The 26,294-nt window shown below is 46.6% G+C and overlaps 1 protein-coding gene across 2 annotated transcripts in view; it reads right to left on the reverse strand.

The window, feature by feature from the left end:
* ntng2b (netrin g2b) overlaps positions 1-24,521 on the reverse strand; it is a 70,596-nt gene extending 46,075 nt beyond the window's left edge. For both annotated transcript variants that reach the window (XM_072662292.1, XM_072662291.1), the window contains exons 1-2: positions 23,865-24,521; positions 5,020-5,663 (exon numbers count right to left, since the gene is read on the reverse strand). In XM_072662292.1, coding sequence (XP_072518393.1) covers positions 5,020-5,663; positions 23,865-24,101 — 881 coding nt within the window. In that variant the 5' untranslated portion in view covers positions 24,102-24,521. The remainder of the gene's footprint in view (positions 1-5,019; positions 5,664-23,864) is intronic.
* Between the last annotated feature and the right edge of the window lie 1,773 nt (positions 24,522-26,294).

Consider the following 26,294-nt stretch of genomic DNA (forward strand, 5'->3'; position numbering starts at 1 on the left):
TGCTTGGATGTCACCTTCACTGTAGTGCTCGATCGCTCCCTGAAGAGTATCACTTCCTGCCTCTCACTTCGAGTGGGTGATTACCGTGGCAACCTGGCCTTAACCCGCTTTAGTGATCAGCAGGGAAAAGCTGGAGAACCGGGAATATCCCAAGAAAACACGGAACAGCTCCAGCTCTGTGTACCATCATCCTGGTCTTACAGAGAGAGCGCAGTGGGGGCAGTCCTGGAAAATGTCTTCTCACACACACACACACACACACACACACACACACACTCTGAAATCGATAGTGAGCTGTCAGCCCTCCGTCCACAGTCATACAGAAGCTCAGTCCTACCAGCCTGGAAAAACTCATTGATCCCACGATAGGATTTTAGTGAGTGTGTGTGTGTGTGTGTGTGTGTGTGTGTGTGTGCTTCAGAAGACTGATAGTACCACTCTAAACGCATCACAGTAAACAGACAAACCCAACCTAATAAGGAATCTCTCCTCCTCCCCTTTCTTACTTTCTCTGACTTACTGCAGTGCTCTCTCTCTCTCTCTCTCACACACACACACTGTCTCTCGCTCACTCACTCTGTCTTGTACTTTTGTACTTGTACTCTCTCTCTGACTTTCTGCTTTGTTCTTTCTCTCTCACGCTTCCTTGCACTCACTTACTCTTTTGTACACAGCTGCTTACTATACTGTAAATTGAATTGTTCACTATCCACTATGAATTGTTCACTTTTCATTTTGAATTGTTCACTATCCACTATGAAGTGTTCACTATCCACTCTGAATTGTTCACTTTTTATTTTTTAGTGTTCACTATCCACTCTGAATTGTTCACTTTTCATTTCGAATTGTTCACTATCCAGTATGAAGTGTTCACTTTTCATTTTAAATTTTTCACTATCCACTATGAAGTGTTCACTATCCACTATGAAGTGTTCACTATCCACTATGAATTGTTCACTTTTCATTTTGAATTGTTCACTATCCACTCTGAATTGTTCACTTTTCATTTTGAATTGTTCACTTTTCACTATGAAGTGTTCAATTTTCATTTTGAATTGTTCACTATCCACTATGAAGTGTTCACTATCCACTCTGAATTGTTCACTTTTCATTTTGAATTGTTCACTATTCACTATGAAGTGTTCACTATCCACTATGAATTGTTCACTTTTCATTTTGAATTGTTCACTATCCACTCTGAATTGTTCACTTTTCATTTTGAATTGTTCACTATTCACTATGAAGTGTTCACTTTTCATTTTGAATTGTTCACTGTCCACTATGAAGTGTTCACTATCCACTCTGAATTGTTCACTTTTCATTTTGAAGTGTTCACTATCCACTCTGAAGTCTTCACTATCCACTCTGAAGTGTTCACTATCCACTCTGAAGTGTTCACTATCCACTCTGAATTGTTCACTATCCACTCTGAATTATTCAGTATACACGATGAATTGTTCGCTATCCACTCTGAATTGTTCACTTTTCATTTTGAATTGTTCACTATCCACTATGAATTGTTTACTATCCACTATGAATTATTCAGTATCCACTCTGAATTGTTCACTATCCACTCTGAATTGTTCACTTTTCATTTTGAATTGTTCACTATCCACTATGAATTGTTCACTATCCACTCTGAATTGTTCACTTTTCATTTCGAATTGTTCACTATCCACTATGAAGTGTTCACTTTTCATTTTGAATTGTTTACTATCCACTATGAAGTGTTCACTATCCACTCTGAATTGTTCACTTTTCATTTTGAAGTGTTCACTATCCACTCTGAATTGTTCACTATCCACTCTGAATTGTTCACTATCCACTCGGAATTGTTCACTATCCACTCTGAATTATTCAGTATACACGATGAATTATTCAGTATACACGATGAATTGTTCGCTATCCACTCTGAATTGTTCACTTTTCATTTTGAATTGTTCACTATCCACTATGAATTGTTCACTATCCACTATGAATTATTTAGTATCCACTCTGAATTGTTCACTTTTCATTTTGAAGTGTTCACTATCCACTCTGAATTGTTCACTATCCACTCTGAATTATTCAGTATACACGATGAATTATTCAGTATACACGATGAATTATTCAGTATACACGATGAATTGTTCGCTATCCACTCTGAATTGTTCACTTTTCATTTTGAATTGTTCACTATCCACTATGAATTGTTCACTATCCACTATGAATTGTTCACTATCCACTCTGAATTGTTCACTTTTCATTTTGAATTGTTCACTATCCACTATGAATTGTTCACTATCCACTATGAATTGTTCACTTTTCATTTTGAATTGTTCACTATCCACTCTGAATTGTTCACTATCCATTATGAATTATTCAGTATCCACGATGAATTATTCAGTATCCACAATGAATTGTTCGCTATTCACTATCCGGCGGTGCTGTCCATGGTGCTGAAAGCATGTGGCAGCAGTTCAGCACCTCTGTGTTTGAGCTCTCAAAACTGTGAGGCTTTTTAGGAGCCTCCTAAAAGTGCATGGCTGGAGAGCGCTAACAAGACCACCTGACGGCAGTAACCTGCTGCTCAGTCACCCGCATAACAGCCCTGTGCAGAGGGCAGTTAGGTGAGTGCTCGTGCTCCACGTGGCTGAGTCTGACTAACGCTGTGGTGTTGTCTCCTTCTGTTGGGTCACTCTTTCAGCATTTTTCAGGAGACTGAAGCCGGTCTGGACAGACCACAGTATCTACTGTGAATTGTTCAGCATCACTGGATTATTCAGTATTCGCTATAAATTGTTGAGTATCCAGTATGAATTATTCAGTATCGACCATGAATTGTTCAGTATTACTGTATTACTATAAATTATTCATTATATACTATACATTATTCAGTATCCAGTATGAATTATTCAGTATCTACCATGAATTGTTCAGTATAAGTATCAATTATTTAGTATCCAGTATGAATTATTCAGTATCCACCATGAATTGTTCCCTATCCCCTGTAAATTGTTCAGTATCCCCTATAAATTGTTCAGGATCCACTATTAATTTTTCAGTAACTACTATTTATTATTCAGTATCCAGTATGAATTATTCAGTATCCAGTATCCGCTATGAATTGTTCAGTAACTACTATTTATTATTCAGTATCCAGTATGAAATATTCAGTATCCAGTATGAAATATTCAGTATCCAGTATGAAATATTCAGTAACTACTATTTATTATTCAGTATCCAGTATCCACTATGAATTGTTCAGTAACTACTATTTATTATTCAGTATCCAGTATGAATTATTTAGTATCCAGTATCCGCTATGAATTGTTCAGTAACTACTATTTATTATTCAGTATCCAGTATGAATTATTCAGTATCCAGTATGAATTGTTCAGTAACTACTATTTATTATTCAGTATCCAGTATGAATTTTTCAGAATCCAGTATCCCCTATTTATTATTCAGTATCCAGTATGAATTATTATTTCATACATACGGACCCACATAACGGACCCTCAGAGTTAAGACACTGCGTGTGAGGAAGTGTGTGTGTGTGTGTGTGTAGATACACACGTGCAACACTGCTGATACATGAATCGATGCCAGTGTCGCAGGTCGTCCCTCTGATGGCAAACAGTTCTGTGATGTCATCATCACTCACTGTCCTGAAACTGCCCACGTCAGGGATTCAGTGTCCTGTCTCAGGAGTGTGTGTGTGTGTGTGTGTGTGTGTCCTGACATGTTGGGATATGTTTTATTAAAGGAAAAAAAAGGAGAGGAGAGTCTCTTGTCTGCTTGTTTGGTATCAGGGATGGGAAGTGTATGTATGTGTGTGTGTGTGTGTGTGTGAGAGAGAGAGAGAGAGAGAGAGAGAGAGAGAGCGAGCAGCCCTGAATACTTGCATCGTTCATCACAGCAAGTTACAACCTCAGCATCTACGACATAATGTATAGAAATATAGTCTACATGGCCTGGCGTGGTTTCAATCCGAGGACAGTGTGTGTGTGTGTGTGTGTGTGTTGTCCTGTTACGCACTATAAGCTGAACTCATGTGAAATGAGCTGTGTCCTAATATAGAGGTATAAAGTGTGTGTGAGTACGAGAATGACACTCAATAAATCTTGCAGGCAGCGGTTATTCAGTATTCATAGATTCAACACACTCTAAAATCAGTGTAATCTGTATTAGAGGCGGGCTGTGTGTGTGTGTGTGTGTGTGTGTGTTACAGCATGATCCACGGTGAACAGGAACACACAGCGACAGGAATCTTCATACCGGCCTCGACAATAATCTCCTTCGCTTGTTTGTGCCTCGATACGTCTGAGGCTCTATCCGTTAGGCTTGCCTATCGTCTGCCTCGCAAAACCCTGTCTGCCCGAACCCTGGCGGTAACACGGGGAGCCCAGGCCTTTCCTATTCCTAAACCTTTTCCTGCTCCTGAAAAGAGGTTTGAATACAACCGACATCCGTTTGGGCGAAGAGTTGCCCTGAACACCTCGGCGTTCAATCCTAATCGCCCCGCCCTTGCTTGCGATTGGTCAAATCACTGCCTCGTTTGTTTGTAAACCTCCTCCTGACTGTGGCTGCTCTCCCAGACCTCCTGATCATAGCCTTGCTTGTTCGGAGACCTTCTCCCCCAGATTCCGAGTGGTCCTATTCATCGGCTTCTTTGTCGTGAGACGTCTCCCCTTGACTGTGATTGGTCCGAATCGCTGGCTCGTTTGTTCTGAGACCTCCTTCTGTTGAATCCTCACAGTCCTTGTTCTTAATGCTCTTGCATTACTAATTTGTGCAAGTTTTTCCTGCCACCGTCTCCCTTGACTCTGCTGATTAAAAGGCTACACCTGCATTGTCTTGCTTTGGGACAATGCATGTTGGGGGTGGGGGGGCACTACACAAATAAATCAGAGCTGAATAAACAGACAAACAGAAGACAAATGGGGAACCCACCCACCCGACTCCATAAGCAAATTCTTTCTAAAGAAGGTGGTGGTTATTATAGAGCATGTCCAGGGTCAGTGTTGCGATTCTTACCTTGCGGGCACCTCGATGTTGGAGATGGCGTAGAAGTACTTGAGCAGGTTGTCCCTCTGCACGTACGTCCCCCCGAGCGCGGGCTTCAGTAGCCGCAGCCGCAGGTCGGTGAAGGTGAAGAAGTCGCGCAGGCCCTTCATGCTCTCCATTCGTGTGTACAGGCCGTCCATGTTTAGCAGCCGGGGTCCGGCAAAGATGGCGAAGCGTGGCCGCACCTGAAAGCGCACCACCTTGTCGTTCTTGGAGCCCACCCACCGGGAGTACTCCTCGGTGCAGATGACTCGCGTGGCATTTGCCGCGGTCAGGTCCTGCACGCGCCGGGCAGGGATGGAGAACGCCTCTTGACAGTCGTCGGCGTAGAACTGGTAGGGCTGCCACGTTCGCCCGTAGTTGAGGGACTTCTCCAGCACCATGATGGTGGGCCGGCCGTACTCGAAGGTGATCTGGATGTCGTCGGTCAGCTCCAGGCTTTTGTTCCACGACAGCGTGATGTTGGCAAGCAGTGGCTCAGGATAGCGGCTCCACGTCACCGTCTGCCAGTAGGTGATGAGGCCGCCCCGCTCGCGATCTTGCATCAGCTGGGGCGGGTGGGCCAGGTCCGGGTTGGATGCATCGCATTCGTCACTGCACAGATACGGGTTCTCCTGGAAAAGCGGAAAGAGAGAAGGGTTAATCTGCAAGTTTGCTCATTTCTAGAACTGCTGATCTCCTGGGAGTTTCAGCACAACAGTCTCTAGAGTTTACTCAGAATTGTGGAATAAAGAAAACACAAAGTAAGCGACAGTTCTGCAGATGGAAACTGCTGGTTGATTGGAAAGATCAAAGAGGAATGGCCAGTGTGGTTGGAGCTGACAGAAAGGCTACAGTAGCTTTCAGGACAGCAGAAGACCACGTCGGGTTCAGAAGACCAAGAACAGAAAGCTGAGGCTGCAGTGGTTGCGTAAGCACAGGCTCCCCAACACTTGACAGTTGAAGACTGGTCTGATGGCTCCCATCAATCAATCAATCAATGGACCCGACCTGCCTTGAGTCAGCAGTCCTGTCTGGTGGAGGTGGTGGTGTAATGGTGTGTATTTTCTAATCAGTCATCGCTTACTGAAGGCCACAGACTACTTGAGTGTTATTGCTGACCATGTGCTTCCATTCAGGGTCATAGTTCTCATCTTCCACCATCTTCTAATGGCTACATCATGATGAACCAGGTCCGTGTTCTTCAGTGACTGTTCTTCCCAGTCACCAGACCTGAATCCTGTAGAACACCTTTAGGATATGGTAGAAGCATGGACGTTCTCCAGAAGGATCGGCAGGAACTGAGCTCTGCAATCATTTCAACATAGAGCAGAATCTCAGAGGAACGTTTCCAACATCTTTCGGAATTCAGGCCAATTTTGAGAGCGAATGGAGGCCCTACCCAGTATTGGAGGTGCTAGGTTAGTGTACTTTACAAACAAACGTTTTAGGCTAATATTAGCAGATTGCAGAGAAATATGGCTTAGAAATATGAATTCTTTGATCCTGTACATCTCAATTTTGTACATTGTGTTGGACTGTAAAATATCCAACAATGTCCCGCCGTCTCTGTGGTTCAGATCAGGGAGAGGGCCTATGGGTAGGCTGGGCAGCGTTCAGGTTATTGACTATATTAGCGTTTTTTCCAGCATTAGAAGTGCTATTAAAAGAAGTGCTGAGAGCACAGCGGATTAAACTACATGACTTTAAAGGCGGTCTTGTTGGAGCGAGAAATTAAATATTAATAAAGTACACAGAAGTGCATCTTCGATTTGAGTGAGGAAAACATCTGTTTTGAATATGCCTGTAGCTGTGAGTTCTGACAGCGATACTGCAAGGTATCATAGTCATTATGCAGTGAGAGTGGAGATATACAAATTGGGACAGCCTGAACGACCACCAGGTTGTGGGTTCAACAAGCTTAACCAGTGCTACCACTGTTGGGCCCTTGAGCAACGCTTTAAGGCAGGAATGGGGGACTGGGGGGCCGGAGTCCAGCACCGTTTGCTGCTATTCCTGCTGTCAGCTGTGTTTGAGCAGGGAAACTGTGCAACACTGGGCAGAAATCCAGCCCTTTAAGACCCTTACATGGTTGAAGGTGGCTAGGTGGCTGCTTTGACATTCCATGTGGCTGGTAGGGTGTTACTTGGTGGTTGCTTTGGTATCCTACATGGCTGCAATGGTAGTGCTTGTGTAGCCTCATGGGGAGACTACGTGGTTGCTTTAATATTCCACATGGCTTGAGGGGTTTTGCTTGGTGGTTGCTTTGGTATCCTACATGGCTGCTAGGGTCTTGCTAGTGTACTAGCATCACAGTGACTAGGTGGTTGCTTTGGTATCCTACATGGCTGCAAGGGTCTTGCTAGTGTACTAGCCTCACAGTGACAAGGTGGTTGCTTTGGTATCCTACATGGCTGCAAGGGTCTTGCTAGTGTACTAGCATCACAGTGACTAGGTGGTTGCTTTGGTATCCTACATGGCTGCAAGGGTAGTGCTTGTGTAGCCTCATGGGGAGACTAGGTGGTTGCTTTAATATTCCACATGGCTGCAATGGTCTTGCTAGTGTACTAGCCTCATAGTGACTAGGTGGTTGCTTTGGCATCCTACATGTGTACTAGCCATATGATGTCTAGGTGGTTGCTTTGATATCCTCCCTGGCTGCAATGGTATTGCTAGTGTACTAGCCTTACAGTGACAAGGTGGTTGCTTTGGTATCCTACATGGCTGCAAGGCTCTTGTTAGTGTACTAGCCTCACAGTGACTAGGTGGTTGCTTTGACGTTCCACATGGCTGGTGGGGTGCTATTTGGTGGTTGCTTTAGTACCCTACATGGCTGCAAGACTTGCTTGCTAGTGCACTAGCCTCATGGTAACTCAAGAAGTGCACAAACGATTGCCCTCAAACAAAACTGGACAAAACCAAACCAATCAAACCATTGTACAGTAAACACCATTTCCAATCGGACCTGAACCCTACCGGAGCTTGGTGCCGATACCTCGTCAACCGAACAGCACAGAGTCGCTGATTCTGAACAGTCGAACGCTAGGTAGCTAAGCACCTGCACGCTGTAGCCATGCCCCTGCTTAACCTTCACCTTGCCGATGCTCACGTCCAGCAGGAGTCTTACCCAGGAGCTCCTATCTGCCACGAGGAAGGTAGTGCTGATACCCACCACACTACACCAACCTCTACAGCTGCTAGGCCTAGACTCAGGACCCTGAAAGTTCACACACACACACACACACACACTCGCATACAGACTGTTGTTTTAGAGACCTCACATAACGGAAAAGCAGAAAGAGAATCATCTCTCACACACACACACACACACACACACACACACACATATTTCAACGTCCTTATTGTCTTCACATAAAAGCAAAAGTAGATTAACATCTCACACACACTCACACACAACACTGCACACATCTTCACATAAAAGCGAAAGCAGAATAACATCTCTCCCTCACACACACACACACACACACACTCACTCACACACACTCACTCACTCATAAGAGCAGCTTGTTACAGTGCTGCGTCTTGGGAAATAAATCATTTGATTTATGAAGTCAGGAAGATAGAAAACTAAAAAATAAATAAAAGGAGAGATGAAACAAAGCATGAGCAGCGAGACGGAGGGAGGAGGGCGAGAGAGAGCGGTAGAGAGAGCGGTAGAGAGAGAGAGAGAGAGAGAGATGAAGAGCAGACGAGATCTAACTGGGTGGTAAAACCACAAAGCCAGCGCAAGTTTCTGTTTTTTCCTTCGGCAGGCTTCATTATTCCCTCTCTCCGCTTACTCCAGGCCTTCGTTCCTTTCACAGCGCTCCTCATTCACCATTCACTGTAACTACCACACACACACACACACACACGCATGGTGAAGACCCATCCACTATCAAAACGGCCTTCCAGCCACCCGTGGCGTGTTTTAGATTTAGGTTTAGAGAAGCTGTGAAGGGCTTATAAGTCATTCAGGCTTCTTAAGCAAGCGTTCCCAGTGCCTGTGAAAGAAGCAGCATCTCTGTCGCCTTGCAGAACAGCACCTCCTTCCTTCTGCATTCTTCAACTTCCTGAAGTTTCTAGTAAACTTGTGTGGTGGCTTCAGCGCAGTCCACGAGTAGCTGGATCAAGTTCAGTTGGACCCCAACGGAAACTACGGCTGTGGTGTTATTTGCACGGTGACTAGGTGGTTGATTTGGTGTCCTACATGGTTGCAAGGGTCTTGCTTGTGTATTAGCCTCAAGGTGACTAGTTAGTTGCAAGGGTCTCGCTTGTGTATTAGCCTCAAGGTGACTAGGTGGTTGCTTTGGTATCCTACATGGTTGCAAGGGTCTTGCTTGTGTATGAGCCTCAAGGTGACTAGGTGGTTGCTTTGGTATCCTACATGGTTGCAAGGGTCTCGCTTGTGTATTAGCCTCAAGGTGATTAGGTGGTTGCTTTGGTATCCTACATGGTTGCAAGGGTCTCGCTTGTGTATTAGCCTCAAGGTGATTAGGTGGTTGCTTTGGTATCCTACATGGTTGCAAGGGTCTCGCTTGTGTATTAGCCTCAAGGTGATTAGGTGGTTGCTTTGGTATCCTACATGGTTGCAAGGGTCTCGCTTGTGTATTAGCCTCAAGGTGATTAGGTGGTTGCTTTGGTATCCTACATGGTTGCAAGGGTCTCGCTTGTGTATTAGCCTCAAGGTGATTAGGTGGTTGCTTTGGTATCCTACATGGTTGCAAGGGTCTCGCTTGTGTATTAGCCTCAAGGTGATTAGGTGGTTGCTTTGGTATCCTACATGGTTGCAAGGGTCTCGCTTGTGTATTAGCCTCAAGGTGATTAGGTGGTTGCTTTGGTGTCCTACATGGTTGCAAGGGTCTTGCTTGTGTATTAGCCTCAAGGTGACTAGGTGGTTGCTTTGGTATCCTACATGGTTGCAAGGGTCTTGCTTGTGTATGAGCCTCAAGGTGACTAGTTAGTTGCAAGGGTCTCACTTGTGTATTAGCCTCAAGGTGACTAGGTGGTTGCTTGGGTATCCTACATGGTTGCAAGGGTCTCGCTTGTGTATTAGCCTCAAGGTGACTAGGTGGTTGCTTTGGTATCCTACATGGTTGCAAGGGTCTTGCTTCTGTACTAGCCTCAAAGAGACTAGGTGGTTGCTTGCCATCCATATGTGAGACCAACATGGACATGAACCCCATAGACAAAACCTTTTGGATCCGAGTTGGGCTACCCATCCTCCTCCTATAAAGCTGCTGTTGTGGAGAGGTGAGGTTTTTGCGGGACAGCAACAATACATATAGATAGTCATTGGGTGGAACTTGCAGAACTTGCATTAGGGTAGGCCTGGGCAAAAACAGTGGATTATAACGGGGCATTAATAAGCTGTGGCTATGGTACAGGAAATCTACCACCATCTCTGTGGGGGTTTCTCAGAGTTCAGCCTGCTGCCTGAGGAAAATTCACAGCGGTTTTCCTACCTTAAGCATCCCGATGGTTCAGGCGAGTTGTAAAATCATCAAAATGTAATACTTCCCACAGGCATTTAGAAGTGAATTCCAGAGTGTCTCCACTCAAACTACTGAAAACAACCTGTTTTTTTAGCACAAGCTCTTAATTGGCAACTTGATTTGGAGCTGTACCGCTCACTGTTTCAGCCTGGAGCTGCTATTGTGTTAAAAGTGCTTACAAGGTGGTTGCTGTGGTATTCCATATGGTTGGTGGGAGGGATCTCGCTAGGTCTAATTATTTTCAGATATCCCCCAGGCCTAATGCAGCCCCTGTCTGTGGCCCAAGAACACATTTCTAATGCGAGGAACTTGCCATAACACACAGTGCGGCCCCCTCTGCTGTGTGTGGGGAAAGGACCAGATTCTCAGAGTGCCCATTCTAACCCCTGTCCACCATTTAAAAAGGGGCCTATAATGGACATGTTGGCCTTGTCAATGGATCTCAGAGTGATGGGAGAAGGTTGCCTGGTCCGATGAGTCCAGTTTTCTTCTCAATCACATCACGTGGATTTGTGGGGTTTACCTGTAGGAGGCGCTGGAACAACAGGAGGTCTGAGAAGCTCAGAGGACTGAAGCTTGGAAAGGATCTGCTGGAGCAAGGTACCGCAGATCCTCCCTTTAGAGGTGTTGTAGAGGATGGCATATGGAAGACCAACAGAGCACTAGGCTCTTTCAAACTCGAGAAAGCCAGGCGGAAACTCTATGCACACACATACACACACATATATACACACTTCCTTCACCTCTTAACCCCACAAACTAGCACTCTAGTTGGATTAACGAAGAGGATGTTAGACAGAGACCTCCACTGGACCCCTGCCAGCTAATACAGACAGTGGGCTGTAACGTGTGCATGTACTGTGTGTGTGTGTGTGTGTGTGTTCACATACTTGTGTTAAAGCATTCTAGCAAATGTGTATCATGCAAGTCTTCGCCATATTTGTGTGTGTGTGTGTGTGTGTGTGTGTGTGTTTGATGCTGATAAAATATGCGTAATGCGGGAAACCTACAGAAGTAAAGCGAGAGTGTGTAATCCGTTCCTCCCCCTCACTTAGCCTCCTGGCCCACAGAGGATCACACACACGCACACACACTCGGCCAACTGTTTCAGCAGGTGGCCTACATCGCTAAGCCCCTGAAGCAATTATCCTCACTGGAATCCCATCGCCGCGACAACAATCGGCATGGCGCTGGAGCCCTGTCGCTGCGTACACATGGCAACCTGATAAATGGACCCTCCCCAGAGTATGTGTGTGAAAGAGAGAGTGTGTGAATGAGTAAGAGAGGTGAGAGAGAGAGAGAGAGTCAGCAAAAACACACTGGTTACAAATGTGGAACTTTAACCACTGAATTAATTAGTGTGATCAGTGTTGCTCCTCGTTTGATCTCAGCTTCTGAGGGACTGTTTGCGCATTCGTTAATTCATTCATTCATTTCACCTCATTTCATTTCATTACGCTTCGTTTGCTAATCTAATTTAAGTCATCAATAAAAACTCACGAGTCACTTCAAGCGAGTCCAAGTCCAGTTTGGAGGCCAAGTTGAGTCCAGAGTCTCTGGGGCTTGAGTCAGGGTCGGTTCTCATCTTTGAGGTGTACGTTTGAGTCAAAATTCAAGTCTTGGAGGCACAAAGCCGTTTGAGTCAAGTCTCATCTTTAGGGTGAGAGTTCAAGCTAAATTTAGAGTCACTGAAGTTTGAGTCAAAATCAAGTCTCTTCTTTAGGGTGTAGAGTCCAAGTTAAATTTAGAGTCTCTGAAGTTTGAGTCAGAATCAAGTCTCTTCTTTAGGGTGAGAGTCCAAGCTAAATTTAGAGTCTGAAGTTTGAGTCAGAATCAAGTCTCTTCTTTAGGGTGTAGAGTCCCAGTTAAATTTAGAGTCACTGAAGTTTGAGTCAGAATCAAGTCTCTTCTTTAGGGTGTAGAGTCCCAGTTAAATTTAGAGTCACTAAAGTTTGAGTCAGAATCAAGTCTCTTCTTTAGGGTGAGAGTCCAAGCTAAATTTAGAGTCACTGAAGTTTGAGTCAGAATCAAGTCTCTTCTTTAGGGTGTAGAGTCCAAGTTAAATTTAGAGTCTCTGAAGTTTGAGTCAGAATCAAGTCTCTTCTTTAGGGTGAGAGTCCAAGCTAAATTTAGAGTCACTGAAGTTTGAGTCAGAATCAAGTCTCTTCTTTAGGGTGTAGAGTCCAAGTTAAATTTAGAGTCTCTGAAGTTTGAGTCAGAATCAAGTCTCTTCTTTAGGGTGTAGAGTCCCACTTAAATTTAGAGTCACTGAAGTTTGAGTCAGAATCAAGTCTCTTCTTTAGGGTGTAGAGTCCAAGCTAAATTTAGACTTTCTGAAGTTTGAGTCAGAATCAAGTCTCTTCTTTAGGGTGTAGAGTCCAAGTTAAATTTAGAGTCTCTGAAGTTTGAGTCAGAATCAAGTCTCTTCTTTAGGGTGTAGAGTCCAAGTTAAATTTAGAGTCTCTGAAGTTTGAGTCAGAATCAAGTCTCTTCTTTAGGGTGTAGAGTCCCAGTTAAATTTAGAGTCACTCAAGTTTGAGTCAGAATCAAGTCTCTTCTTTAGGGTGAGAGTCCAAGCTAAATTTAGAGTCACTGAAGTTTGAGTCAAAATCAAGTCTCTTCTTTAGAGTGAGAGTCTAAGTTAAATTTAGAGTCACTAAAGTTTGAGTCAGAATCAAGTCTCATATTTGGGGTGAGAGTCCCAGCTAAGTTCAAAGTCTATGGGGTTTAAGTCCAAGATAAGTCTTGAGGCTCAGAGTTATAGGCAGGCCTCATCTTGTAAGTCTCGAGTCTCTGGGGTGTAAGATACGAATCTAGCTAAGACTCAAGTCTCTAGGGTGCAAGTTAGAGTTAGAGCAGAGGCTCAAGTCTCAGGAGTTTGAGGCAGCTTAGATTCTAGCATGTGGGCTACTAGTCTGAGTAAAGTGTCTGGGGTTTGATTCTGAGCTGAGTTTTGAGTTTCTGGGTTTGAGTCGGAGTCAGGGCCCAGTTCAGATCTCCATGTTGAGTCTTGAGTCTTTGCAGTGCGAGTCTGAGTCAAGCCTGGATTCTTGGTTCTCTGGGGCGCGAGTCCAAGTGGGAGTCAAGCCTCGACTCTCTGGAGTGCGAGTAAGAGTTGAGCCTGGATTCTTTGAGTCTCCCTGAGTCTGATTCAAGGCGTATATTACAGTCGCTAGTCGTCCAGCTTGAGGTTTCCAGTCTCGGAGGTCTATGTCCGAGGTTTTTGCATGCGCACTATAATCCCATCATAACCTTTAAACAGTTTGAGTAAAAAACGCTTACTTTAAGGATATATATACAATATAAGACCAGCTGAGCTTCAGCCCAGGTGTGAATACTGATGAACCACAAGAAGGTGACGGAGAAATATGAACCTTGCACATCTGATTATAAGACCCAGAACGAGAAGGAAACATATTTGGAGCATCCCAATGAGAGCTCCCGCACCGTGTCCTGCTCTAAATTAAAAACAAAGATGGCAAAAGATGCTTTTAGACTCACTCTATATATAGTCATGGAGAACTCCACTGCATCCTTCTCTTCTGGAAAGGAATACAAAGACCGAAGACAGCGAGCTGGGTTTCTAAGAAAAGCCCTCTCAGTGTATATCAGCGAAGGCTGGCTTTGTAGACCTCCATCGAAAAGGCCAAAACGTGACCGCACTTACTTTTTAAGACCATTGTTGGACTATAAAGCCATGGGGGGGTGGGGGGATTAGAACCACAAAAAAAGGCTTGATCTTCTAACAAGACCATCCGAGATGCCACACTGCTCATCGAGTGATGGGTGGGGCTGAGGAGAGAGGCAGTTCAGGTCATAGCCACATAATCAGAACACTCAAAACATCACTTTAGAGCTGGTGGGGGGAGAAGAAAACCACTATACCAACCCCTGTAGAAGGTGTGCGGGAAGCAGGGAAGGACCTGTGGGAAGCAGTTGGTGTAGCCCTTGCGAAGAAAGCATTCAGGCCAGGCCTGGCCGGACCTACGCGACTCATTCTACTGGTTTGTTTTAGTGATGTTGTGAGTGCCCTGCCAGTTGCCGGGATTTATCGGCGAAGGGTTATGTCCGTAACCCCGACCCCCGCGTCAGGCAGGAGCTCCATGTGGGTCAGAAGCAGCGGCAGAGCATCGTGGCTGTTCATGTTCGGTGTGAAACGGTTGTCAGGCTGGAAATGCCGCAGTCTCCCGGTAGTTAGCAGGAAGTTCGGGTTTGTATGCTCATCCCAGATCTGTCAGGGAGCGAATGAAAACGTCTCTAAACTACTCTAAAAACAGCTCTTCTATTTTTTTTTTAATGGCGAGAAAAGAAAACACATAATCCAAAACTGTTTCATTATTATTATTATTATTTATTTTTTTAAGCTCTTGTTCAAGTAGGCCCTTACGTAAGTAGAGAACCTTTGCATAACGGGACAGAAAACAGGAACCTCCAGGGATCCAAAGCATAGAGCCAGATGCTCCCAGTTCTCAGTTGTGAAGTACCTATGGACCGTGGTCTGGGGAGGGACAAACCACCAAAGGCTCCCCTGCTGTGTACTGGGCAGATCGGAGCGCCCATGCTAACCCCTGTCTACCGTCGAAAGTGCCTACTATAGGCATCTGAACTGGACCTTGGAGCAACGTCAGAAGGTGACCTGGTCTGTTGTCTTATGTGCGCACCTGGAAGTCCGCTCTGTGATTCCACCTCGCAACATACAGAACATCTTGGTGACCAAGGTCCTGTAGATGGAGCAGTTTGGCACCCCGGGACAAAAGGTTTGGAGTCCGGGGTCAGGCCACAGGGCGTTTCCTCTCAGGGCGTGGTCTGAGCTAGCAAATCCAAAGCACTACGGCATGTTGGTGCGGTGAGCGATGGGAGAGAAGGAGGAGATGGGCCGGAAGTGGGTGCGGGGTTTATTCGACAGGGAGTTGAGAACTGAGAAGCGGGGGGTATGCGAGGGGCGTGGTGCTCCTCCTAAAAGTCTGTCAGTTCGGCTGCTTTGGAGAACCATAAGTTGGTTCTGCGTCACCGCTTTAGTGTTTACCCTCTCTTTCTTCCCCTTGTCCTGCAGCATCTCTCTGTTTGAGGCTCTCTGCCGCTGTCGCTTTCTCTCGCCCCTCTTCTTACTCCTCCCGTTCTCCCGTCTCTCTACGAGGAGTCTCATCGTCCGCCGCAGATTCGGACAGGCCTGATAAGTCGATAGCTGCCAATTCAAACCACATCATTCTGTAAACAAGAAACATCGATGACACTGCTTCTGCAATTTCAGCACAAATGCCGGTGTTGATTTTGAGTATGAATGTTGATTTAACCTAGAAGCCCCCCCAGAGACCTCCCTCCCTCCCTCCCTCCCTCGCCCGCCCCCAACCCCCCCCCCCCTCTCTAACTGTACTTGCGTCTACCCATCTCCTCCCCTGTTCTCTCTTCCCTCTCTCTCCTTCTATCTCTCCCTCTACTCTGAGCTATTTTTAGCATTGGCTCATTTGTGCCTCTAAAACAGGCAGCTCTGTTGTGGAGCAAACACACATACAATCACGTGAACACACACACACACACACACACACACACACTTGCGCTAGCATATGTTCTCACATGCAGGTTTTGAATAAGAGCCAGAGATATGTTTCCTCATGACCCACGTGTGCCGTTTTTCTGTTTTCCGCTTAGCTGGTGATTTGCTATCATTAGCGAAGCCAAACTTCAACACTCCCCGCCCGCCCGGAGAGCTTTGCCACACTGCCACGGAAGCTAAAGAAACTGGACAAGGCCTTTCCGAGTGGGGCAACTGGCTAGGTTACCTCTGAGCCTTCCTACCAAGGAACGGCTAACATCTCAGCCCCGGTACTACCTCCATCAGCAGGACAAGAACTTCCTGTAGTATTCTTCCTGTCCACTTCTGCAAGATTTTATCCCGCTATCACAAGATTTCATCCCGCTATCGCAAGATTTCATCCAACTCCTGCAAGAGTTCATCCCGCTATCACAAGATTTCATCCTGCTATCACAAGATTTCCTTGCCCTATCACAAGATTCTCATCCCGCTATCACAAGAGTTCATTCCACTCCCGCAAGATTTTATCCCGCTATCATTAGATTTCATCCCCCTATTGCAAGATTTTATCCCGCTATCGCAAGAGTTCATCCCGCTATCGCAAGAGTTCATCCCGCTATCACAAGAGTTCATTCCACTCCCGCAAGAGTTCATCCCGCTATCAGATTTCATCCTGCTATAAGAAGATTTCATCCCACTATCAGAAGAGTTCATCCCACTTCCACAAGAGTTCATCCCACTTCCACAAGATTTCATCCCACTTCCACAAGATTTCTTCGCGCTATCAGAAGATTTCATCCCACTCCTGCAAGAGATTTCATCCCACTTCCACAAGATTTCATCCCACTTCCACAAGATTTCATCCCACTCCTGCAAGAGTTCATCCCACTCCTGCAAGATTTCATCCCACTCCTGCAAGATTCTCATCCCGCTATCGCAAGATTTCATCCCACTTCCACAAGATTTCTTCCCGCTATCACAAGATTTCATCCCACTTCCACAAGATTTCTTCCCGCTATCAGAAGATTCTCATCCCGCTATCGCAAGATTTCATCCCACTTCCACAAGATTTCATCCCGCTATCGCAAGATTTCATCCCGCTATCAGAAGATTTCATCCCGCTATCGCAAGAGTTCATCCCGCTATCACAAGATTTCATCCCGCTATCACAAGATTTCATCCCGCTATCGCAAGATTTCATCCCGCTATCAGAAGATTTCATCCCACTCCCGGAAGATTTCATCCCACTCCCGCAAGATTTCATCCCACTCCCGCAAGATTCTCATCCTGCTATCACAAGAGTTTATCCCACTCCCGCAAGATTCTCATCCTGCTATCACAAGATTTCATCCCACTCCTGCAAGATTTCATCCCGCTATCGCAAGATTTCATCCCGCTATCACAAGATTTCCTTGCCCTATCACAAGATTCTCATCCCATTTCTTCAGTTCAGCAAGATTCTCATCCCGCTATCACAAGATTTCATCCCGCTATCGCAAGAGTTCATCCCGCTATCGCAAGATTTCATCCCGTTCACTGCCGCAAGATTTCATTCCACTCCTACAGGAGTTCATTCTTTCCCCACAAGATTTCATCCCGTCCACTTTCACAAGCCTAAATGCCTGCAGTCCGGTAGAGGCTGACTTTCAGCACTGCACATAGTGTATTCACAAACACATTATTTTGGATTCAAATTTGAAAATAGTCATATTGTCTGAACATCTCTCCACTGTCTGTCTCTCTAGCCTATGCCTGCATCCCAAACCACACGTATGTAAACGTGACCTTCCTCTTACATTCATGATATATGGCGATTATTGAAATAGTCATTTTTTCTAATTTAAGACGCTGATTAATCTGCAGGCTTCTTTCTAAATGTCTACACTGTCCTGCCCGTCCTGCTCCTGCCGCTCCCATGCACTGATAATTAGCCTGCGCCGCAAGATACTGTGTTGGGTCCCTCGGGACCGCAGACCTCTAGTCCAACAGAAAACAACGGTCCCTGCTGCTCTCTGGGCAAAACTTGGCTCGGTGTCTCTTTTCTGTCCATCCTAGCATTGCTGGCTAATCAAGACAATCTGCCAGCTCACGTACAGAAAGCCAGGCGGTCAGCGCTCTCCTTCGCACGTATCCAGCTGTCCCGCACTGCTGCGTGAGCCGCAGTTCAAAAAGAGTCGGTGGCTTCGAGCGTCTCCCAGGAAATACGCATCAGCCTTGGTGCGTCCAGATTGGCTGGGGCCGCATGAAAGGGCCGATTCATACGGGTCGGGCTGGCTATGCCTGAAGTCGGGGGAGATAATTGGGCCAATATATAAAGAAAAACAAATCCAGGCAGAAATCCACACAATCTGACTTACTAACAGAATTGCACTGCTGCTGCTCCAGGATTACGTCATGCCTTCAAAGCCAGCGCGAGAAAACCTCGCAGCGTGGTCTGAGCACTTGGCAAGAGTCTGTAAGATTACTCTACACACTACAGTCGTCTGAACTCGCGCATTTCTGTCTCTCTGCGCTCTCCCGTCTCGCCCTCTGCTACTGTCGTCGGTCCCTCTCCCCAATCCTTCTCCGTCTCTCACGCTTTGTTTCCGCAACAGAATCTCCCAGATGAAACTGACTCATTTAGAGCAAATAAGCTCAAACAGCCCTTTTTTCTTCAGGGGCCGGTCTGGCGGCACGCTCTCCAGGAATTACGACCCGACCTTTAAGGTATGATGTTTCTGCGGAGTACAGCCAATAAGATTTCACACTGTTTCCTCCCGCACTAGATTTGATCCCATTCCTGCAAGATTTCATCCAGCTCCCACAAGATTTGATCCCGTTCATTTTCCTGTTAATTCCCGTTAAGTTCCCAACCATTCCTGCATAATTTCAGTCTGATCCCACTAGAATTCACCCAGTTCCCCCAAAATTCCCCATTCCCACAAGGTTTGATCCCATTCATTTCTACAATGTTTCATCCCATTCCGGCAAATTTCATCCAGCTCCCACTAGATTTGATGCCATTCAGTTCTGCAAGATCTTATCCTGCTCCCACTAGATTTCTTCCTACTCCCACTTGAATTCAGTCTGCTCCCACCAGAATTCACCCTGTTTCCCCAAAATTCCCTCCCACTCCCATCCCGTTCATTTTTCTGTTAATTCCCATTAAGTTCATTCCGCTCCCACAAGAATCCCAACCATTCCTGCAAAATTTCAGTCTGCTCCCCCTAGAATTCACCCTGTTCCCCCCAAAATTCCCTCCCATTCCTACAAGACTTGAATGGGATTGTATCCCATTCCGGCAAATTTCATCCAGCTCCCACTGGATTTCATCCTATTAATTCTCATTTAAGTTCATTCCGCTCCCACAAGAATTTCATCCCAACCAATTTCTGCTCCCACATGATTTCACTGCCCCCCCCCCAAAAAAAATCCCTCCCACTCCCACTAGATCTGATCCCCTTCAGTTCTACAAGATTTAATCCTGCTCCCACAAGATTTCATTCCATTTCATTCCTTACATGATTTAATTCAGCTCCCGCAAGAATTTCATCCCACTCCTGCCATCAACGTCTGCTGAATTTCTACAGACTATGGCCAATAATCTTTGGCGTTTTCCATTGAGGTACAGTAACGTCTTCATAACCAAATCTGTTACTGAGTATATTTTAAGACAGCTGTTCAAATTTGTGGAATCAGGGGCTTCAGTAACATTGATAAATGTGTAAAATAGTTGCCTCCAGGTTTCAGTAAACAGGTCATTGGGATCAGCTACATTGAGACTTCATAGCACAGGCATAAGCACTGAATAACACATTTATAAAGCGTTTAACAGCTCGTGCCTGTAACTGCAAGAAGGTAAAGAACGTGTCGCCATGACTTCTTTCTTTGCTGCTTTCTCAGAGGTGGCGGTACGTCAGGCTCCATCCCTGGCCTTCAAGTTCGGCAGGATCTGCGATCTTCGAGTCCCGAACCTGCGAGACCCGGTCGGACGACGGGGCCTACGCCCAAGATTTTATCCGTCAGCATACGGTTTTATCCGCCTGATGTCTCCTGACATGAGTCTTCTGCTAGAACTACGCTGACCGATGTAAGGAGGTACGAGGGGCGAGGCGTAGAGTTTTCTGCTGAAAGGCACTGATTCTGATTCTGTCCTGTGTGTTCCTATATGGGTTAGCTGAGCGCTTCCCAGAATGAGCTTCAGCATCAAGCATCTCCTCTGGGTTCTGCACGCAGGAGGATCAGAGGAGTTCAATGAACTCCTGCGACGTTACCTCCACTGCTCGTTTGAGTCTGCGCTGCGGCGTTTAGGTTTCGTGAGGGGATGAAGGGATTAGGAGGATAGAGCCATGGCTGAATGGAGGGACGGAGAGGTGCCCCGTGACCCGCCAGTCTGTCTGTCCTACATGGAGGAGGACAGCACTTTGTGATCCCCTTTTGTTGCTTTTCTGCAAAGAAGAGACGAAAAACACAGACAGGATGAAGGGATTTAGGGATGAAGGGACGGATTGATAAAGGGACGGAGCGATAGAGGGAGGGAGGGAGGGATATGACCTCAAATCAGCATCACGATTAATTCAGCCTCGATTACGATCATATGAGCTGCTCGAGTTCTCCTCTATGTTGTTTCCATGTCCTGGACTAGACAGGGCGGAGACACGTGAAGCTGGTAGTAACTTCAGGCTCCTGCAGATGGCGCTGCACGAGGATGATCAGTGCAGTGAGTGTCTTGATGGATGTGTGGGAAATTTGTGGCTAAAAGGAGTGGCTGCATTTGGGCGTGGACGAAGACCACAGTGTGAAGGTAGCAGCTGAATCTGCATGTGTATGGAAGCGTACGGTCATAAGGGTCTACCAGCAGTGGCAAAAATCCCAGTCTTGCAGGACATTCCCCTCATTCTGGAGCAGATTCTGCCGCTCCGCTCCATATGTTGATGGTCTGCAGTTCTCTGTGGAGGGTGAAGAAGCTGCGCTGACTTCTAGAAGCAATTCTTGCTTGGAAGCGTAGCGATTACCGTTTACAAGCCGTAGGTCCATCGGTTTCGTCTTTCCAACACAATTCTTAGGAGATTTTCTTGTATGCTGTGATTTCTGCCACAGCTGGTAGACCAGTATGACCGTACACTTCCACACCAGAGCTTTTTTACGGACCCTGGTCCACTTGCTCCTTGAGTTTGGTAGATTTGGTCAAGTCTGGATGCTGAGAACGGTCCAGAGAACCGATATTTGGTCCTCCTGAAATTGTTGGTCTGGGGTTTGCTTCAAGGTCTTCTGCAGATACGGTTCATTTTATCACATGACTGCTGCGACTTATCACCTGCAGCTCCTGGTTTGCAGGTATTCTTGAATGAAGAAATGCCATGACTCCTGAAAGCACGGTTCTTCGCTGCTCTTGAGTGTTCTCCATGTTCTAAACAGGGTTCTATATAGCATCAAGAAGCCTAAAGGGTTCCGCTATTCCATTTGAGTCGCTTGAGTAGCACCTAAAACCCGCCCTGCTGGAAGTGTACCTATGCACCGAACAGCGGCCGAAGGGATGACGGGACGAGCCGAGAGAGAGATGGACAGACGTCTTGACTGATGGAGGGCTACCGTGGAGTCCTGCGTGGGCTAATCTGCTGACTCTGACCTGCCTGTCTGTCCCGCTCTCGTCCAGAGTGCTGCGGGAAAGGCGGGCCGCCCGTGTACCGGGCCATTAAGGACCCCATCAATATTTCAGAGCTCCGCAAGACCCAAGGAACATTCTAGAGCCCAGTCCATTAGCAGCCTGCTCCATCAATACGGGTTGCTACAGAGTGTGTGTGTGTGCGTGTGTGTGTGGGTGTGGGGTTGGGGTGCTCCGCTCGCCTGGGTTTTGTTTTTTTTGATAATGGCTTCAAAAAACGTCTTAAGTATTTCAGTAAGTTTCATTCCTCTCGTAGAGAAAAGGTCCAGAGTGGTGGGCTGCTATAAAAAGTTCACTGAAGTGTGTGTGTGTGTGTGTGTGCATGCATGTGTGTGTGTAAAGCCTTTTCCATGAATCAGCTTTTCCTGCAGTTTTAAACAGATCATTATCACTAAGTATCTGTGAGCTGTGTCCATTTTCGGCTTTCTGTTGTGTGTATATATATGTGTGTGTGTGTGTGTGTGTGTGTGTGTGTGTGTGTGTATACACCTGCGCATACGTATGTCGGCTTGGATAATTTGATCTTGAGAGTAATCAGAGTTGTATTACCCCCCCCCCGACACTAATATTTGTTTATTGTGTGTGTGTGTGTGTGTGTGTGTGCCTGGCAAGCAGACAAAAAGAAATGAGCCCCAGTTGAACAGTTTATGACTCGGGTCGAGTGTGTGTGTGTGTGTGTGTGTTATCTAATGCTAAAACGTTGCACTGTGGAGAGTTTATGATTACGTCAGGGTTGAAATAATCCTTAAACTAATCCCCTGTGTCTCTCTCTCTCTCTCTCTCTCTCTCTCTCTCTCTGCCAAGCTTCCTGTACGCTCGCCCTCCTGCCCTTGAGAATAAACTGCCTGACCGCGCACCTCCCGTCCTTCCTGGGTAAACAACACCTCAGCGTGTGAACTCTCGCGCCCCCCGCTGAGCCCACCGCTCTCTGCTGACCTCAGCCACTTTCATCTCTCTATTCGAGTGGGTGACCTGTCCCGACACCTTCAGCTCCGAATCCCACGCAAAAAGACACGCCCACTACTACAAGACCCGCCCCCTACAACACAACTCTACCAATGTATTCGATTGTAATATAAGACATGCACTGTGTGGGCAAAAGTATTGGGACACCAGCTCATTCGTTACGTCTTTAGAAATCTTAGAAAGGGAATCTGTCCAGACAGAGCTTTCTGCTCCACAGCTCAAGGCCGGGGGGCTTTATACCCCTCTAGCCCACACCTGGCATTAGGCAGCATGGTGCCAACAGTGTGCGTGCATGTGCACGTCTGTGTCAGCAATGGGTGCAAGTTAAAGTAGCAGAAAGCATTCATTACAAGGTGTGTCCACAAACTTTTGGACAAGACCCAGCCTTCATACAAGACATTGCCCCCCACACAAAACACCCCCCATATAAGACACGCCCACTACAGTCCATTATATCAGTGTATTGAATACTAATGTGTTGTTTGCTCACGCAAAAGCCCTCATATAAGACACGCCCCTAACACAAAACATCCATTACATAAAACACGCCCTCATACAAGACACGCCCCTTACACAAAACATGTCCGACATGTAAGACATGCCCCTCCCACAAGACATGCCTGTCCTACAAAACATGCCCCACATATAAGACACAAAACATGTCCATTACTTAAGACACGTCCTTCACACAAGACACGCCCCCTCACGTGAAACGTCAGTCCCTCATACAAGACATGCCCCCTCACGTGAAACGTCAGTCCCTCATACAAGACACGCGCCCTCACGTGAAACGTCAGTCCCTCATACAAGACACGCCCCCTCACGTGAAACGTCAGTCCCTCACACAAGACACGCCCCCTCACGTGAAATGTCAGTCCCTCATACAAGACATGCCCCTCATATAACACCTGCTCCTCCCACAATGCATGCCCCTTGTTTAGGACACGCCCCTCACACAAAGCACATTCATCATATAAGACACGCCCCTCATAGGAAATTCCAGTCGTCTATTTGCTTACGGATCAAGAGAGTAGGTATATATTCGGAAATACGTCACACTCCGGACTCGTCCTGGAAGTTCCCGTCAAACTAGGCCTGATCCCGGTGCCCCGTGACCTGGTTACCATGGTTACCGCCCACCGAGTGAGGGTAAAAACTCATATAAAAAAAACAAAAAACAGGAGCAACCCGGACTCACCAGTGTGCAGAATCTCTCCGGCGGGTTCCCGCAGGTGATGCCCGGCGGCTCCACCCGGATCCGCATGTAGTCCTTCATGACCTGCGGTTTGGGCTGGCAGGCGTACTGCTCCCACACGGCGCCGTCGTCCGTGCTCACGAGCGACCGGCACAGGTCGTACTGGGCCTGGGTCAGCGCCGGCGCGTGCAGCAGCAGCAGCAGCAGCAGCGGAGAGAGGAGCACCACCTGCACCAGCATGACAGGCGCACCGGAAGCGGGAGGGGAGGGAGGGGGTCCACCGGAAATTCAGAGGGAAGGGGCGTTAACATGGAACAGCGGTCAAGTGGAAACGTCCGGTGACTTCGCCATGATCGTCCTGCGCGTGTCCTTCAGCGGCCGGGGCGTGGGCTTGGGGTTCTTGATGTGCTCATGCGTTCTCAGAGGTTCTACGGATTGTCTGTATGTAAAGATCTGAAGTGTTGTTGAGGTCCAGCGCGAGCGGTCAGTGCGGGTCACCCGTGCTCTCCCTCAGGTCCTCCTCTGCCGCTGCTGCACCGTGCTCCAGCCTGTTGGTCCTCGGCCACCGTTTCTTTTCCCTCATCGGGACAGGGGAGGCGCCCGCTGGTTCGCGAGCGGGGAACCAAAAGAGAACCCAGAAACTTGCACCACCTGCACCACTGGACCTGAAACGAAAAGACACACTATGATAAGTCTTACTCTCTCGCTCTTACGGTCTCTCTCTCTCTCACTTTCTTCACTCACACTCACACACACACACACACACACACACATACTCTTTCACACATTGTTCCCTACAGATATAGCATTAAAGTGACGAGAATCTCGGACGTGATTTAAGCTTAACGAGATTGAAGTTTTACCAAAAAAAATGGTTCAGTGGATTTAAAGGGGAAATTCATTGATTTTCCAAACTTCCTGAATAATTCCGTATTCGAGATATAAACACCCCCTCAAAGTGGGTTTGGTGGGAAATGCTCCGTTCCAGAGAAACTTACCAACCCAGATTTCTTTACAGTGGTGGTGAATGGAACCAAGCGTCGGTCGCTACGGATTCTTCCCAAATATAGCCATTTTATTTACTATCCAAACCCACCAGTGAACCTGCACGTGTCTTCCGGGGTTTATAAGGAATGTTGATGATGGTATAAAAAAGAAAATTGGCGAATCTGATCAAAACTGTTTTCCTTTGGGACTATTTTAGCTCACAGCGCCCTCTGGGTATCCCTCCACCGTGCATGAATGTTAGGCTTCTCAAAACTCAAAGGGTTTTCATAACCGTTAGGTGTAAGAACTAACTTAGGGGGCTTTTATAGAGGTCTTAAAGTCTTCAGCGGTCCCGCTCACCTCCACTGAGGACAGTTCTAGACAAAATCGCATCAAAACCCATTCCGTTCACATCTGAACCGGTTCGTTACGCAGAGAATTTGAACAGTTAGTGGACTCGACCTTCACCCTTTATACCAGCTTTATCAAAATCCACTTCATCAGTTCAGATGTTATTTCGGAAACAACCGCGCCGTCACCCAAATGCCACGAGACGAGACGAGGGTCAGCTGCGTGTGTAAAGAAGCGAGCACACCAGTCAGCTGTAGCAGAGTGCAAAAACACCGCCACGGGCAAAAGGGACGGGATCTGACTGATGTCCGAAAGGGCACGGTAATAGGGTACAGGGTGAAGGGTGGTAGCTAGCATGTTGGGAACCACCGTAGTGAAGGTTGTACCGAGAACGATGCCCCCGGTGAGGCAAGGGTGGTTATAAAATATATATATATATATATATATATATATATATTATATAAATATATTATATATAATGTATGTATGCATCATACAATCCTCAAAGCTAATTTTCTGAAGAAAAACATTTTCTAATTTTTAATATTCTTATTTTAATGCTAGTTGGTGAAACTACACTACAAAACCAGCACTTTAACTTTTTTAAACATTTTTAAATTTTAATTAAATATTTTAAAAATATTAAAAAATTATTTTTAATGTGTTTTACTAATTTACCCCCCATTTCAGTCACTGCAGTTCTTTCAGGACAGGTTAAGCTGACTTTACCTCAGAAAGCCCCCCAAATCCCCCCCAACCCCCCTAAAAAACACCCCCCTCCGCCTCATCGCCACCCCCCCGCTCCGGCTACCTAGAGCCGTTAGTAGCGGCCTCGGTCCTCTCGCGCTCTCTAAAAGTTGGTGAAAAGCGCGGGTGCGGGTCGGTATAGCAACGCGGGGCGTGTCGCGCGAGTCCAGTTAGCTCGGTTAGCTTCAGTGTGGAGGAGTTACGGCGAGGGGGAGCCGCGATAAACCGAGGCTCGCGCTTCCTCGCGGGCGCCTCGAGGACCTGCGCGGATCAACTTTCAGTTTTTTTTATTATTTAAAAAAAAAAACCCAAAAAAACTCAGTCGAAGTCCCGCCGGTTCCCCTCCCA

This window comes from Salminus brasiliensis, chromosome 18 (genome assembly GCF_030463535.1).
Source record: "Salminus brasiliensis chromosome 18, fSalBra1.hap2, whole genome shotgun sequence".
Lineage (NCBI taxonomy): Eukaryota > Metazoa > Chordata > Actinopteri > Characiformes > Bryconidae > Salminus > Salminus brasiliensis.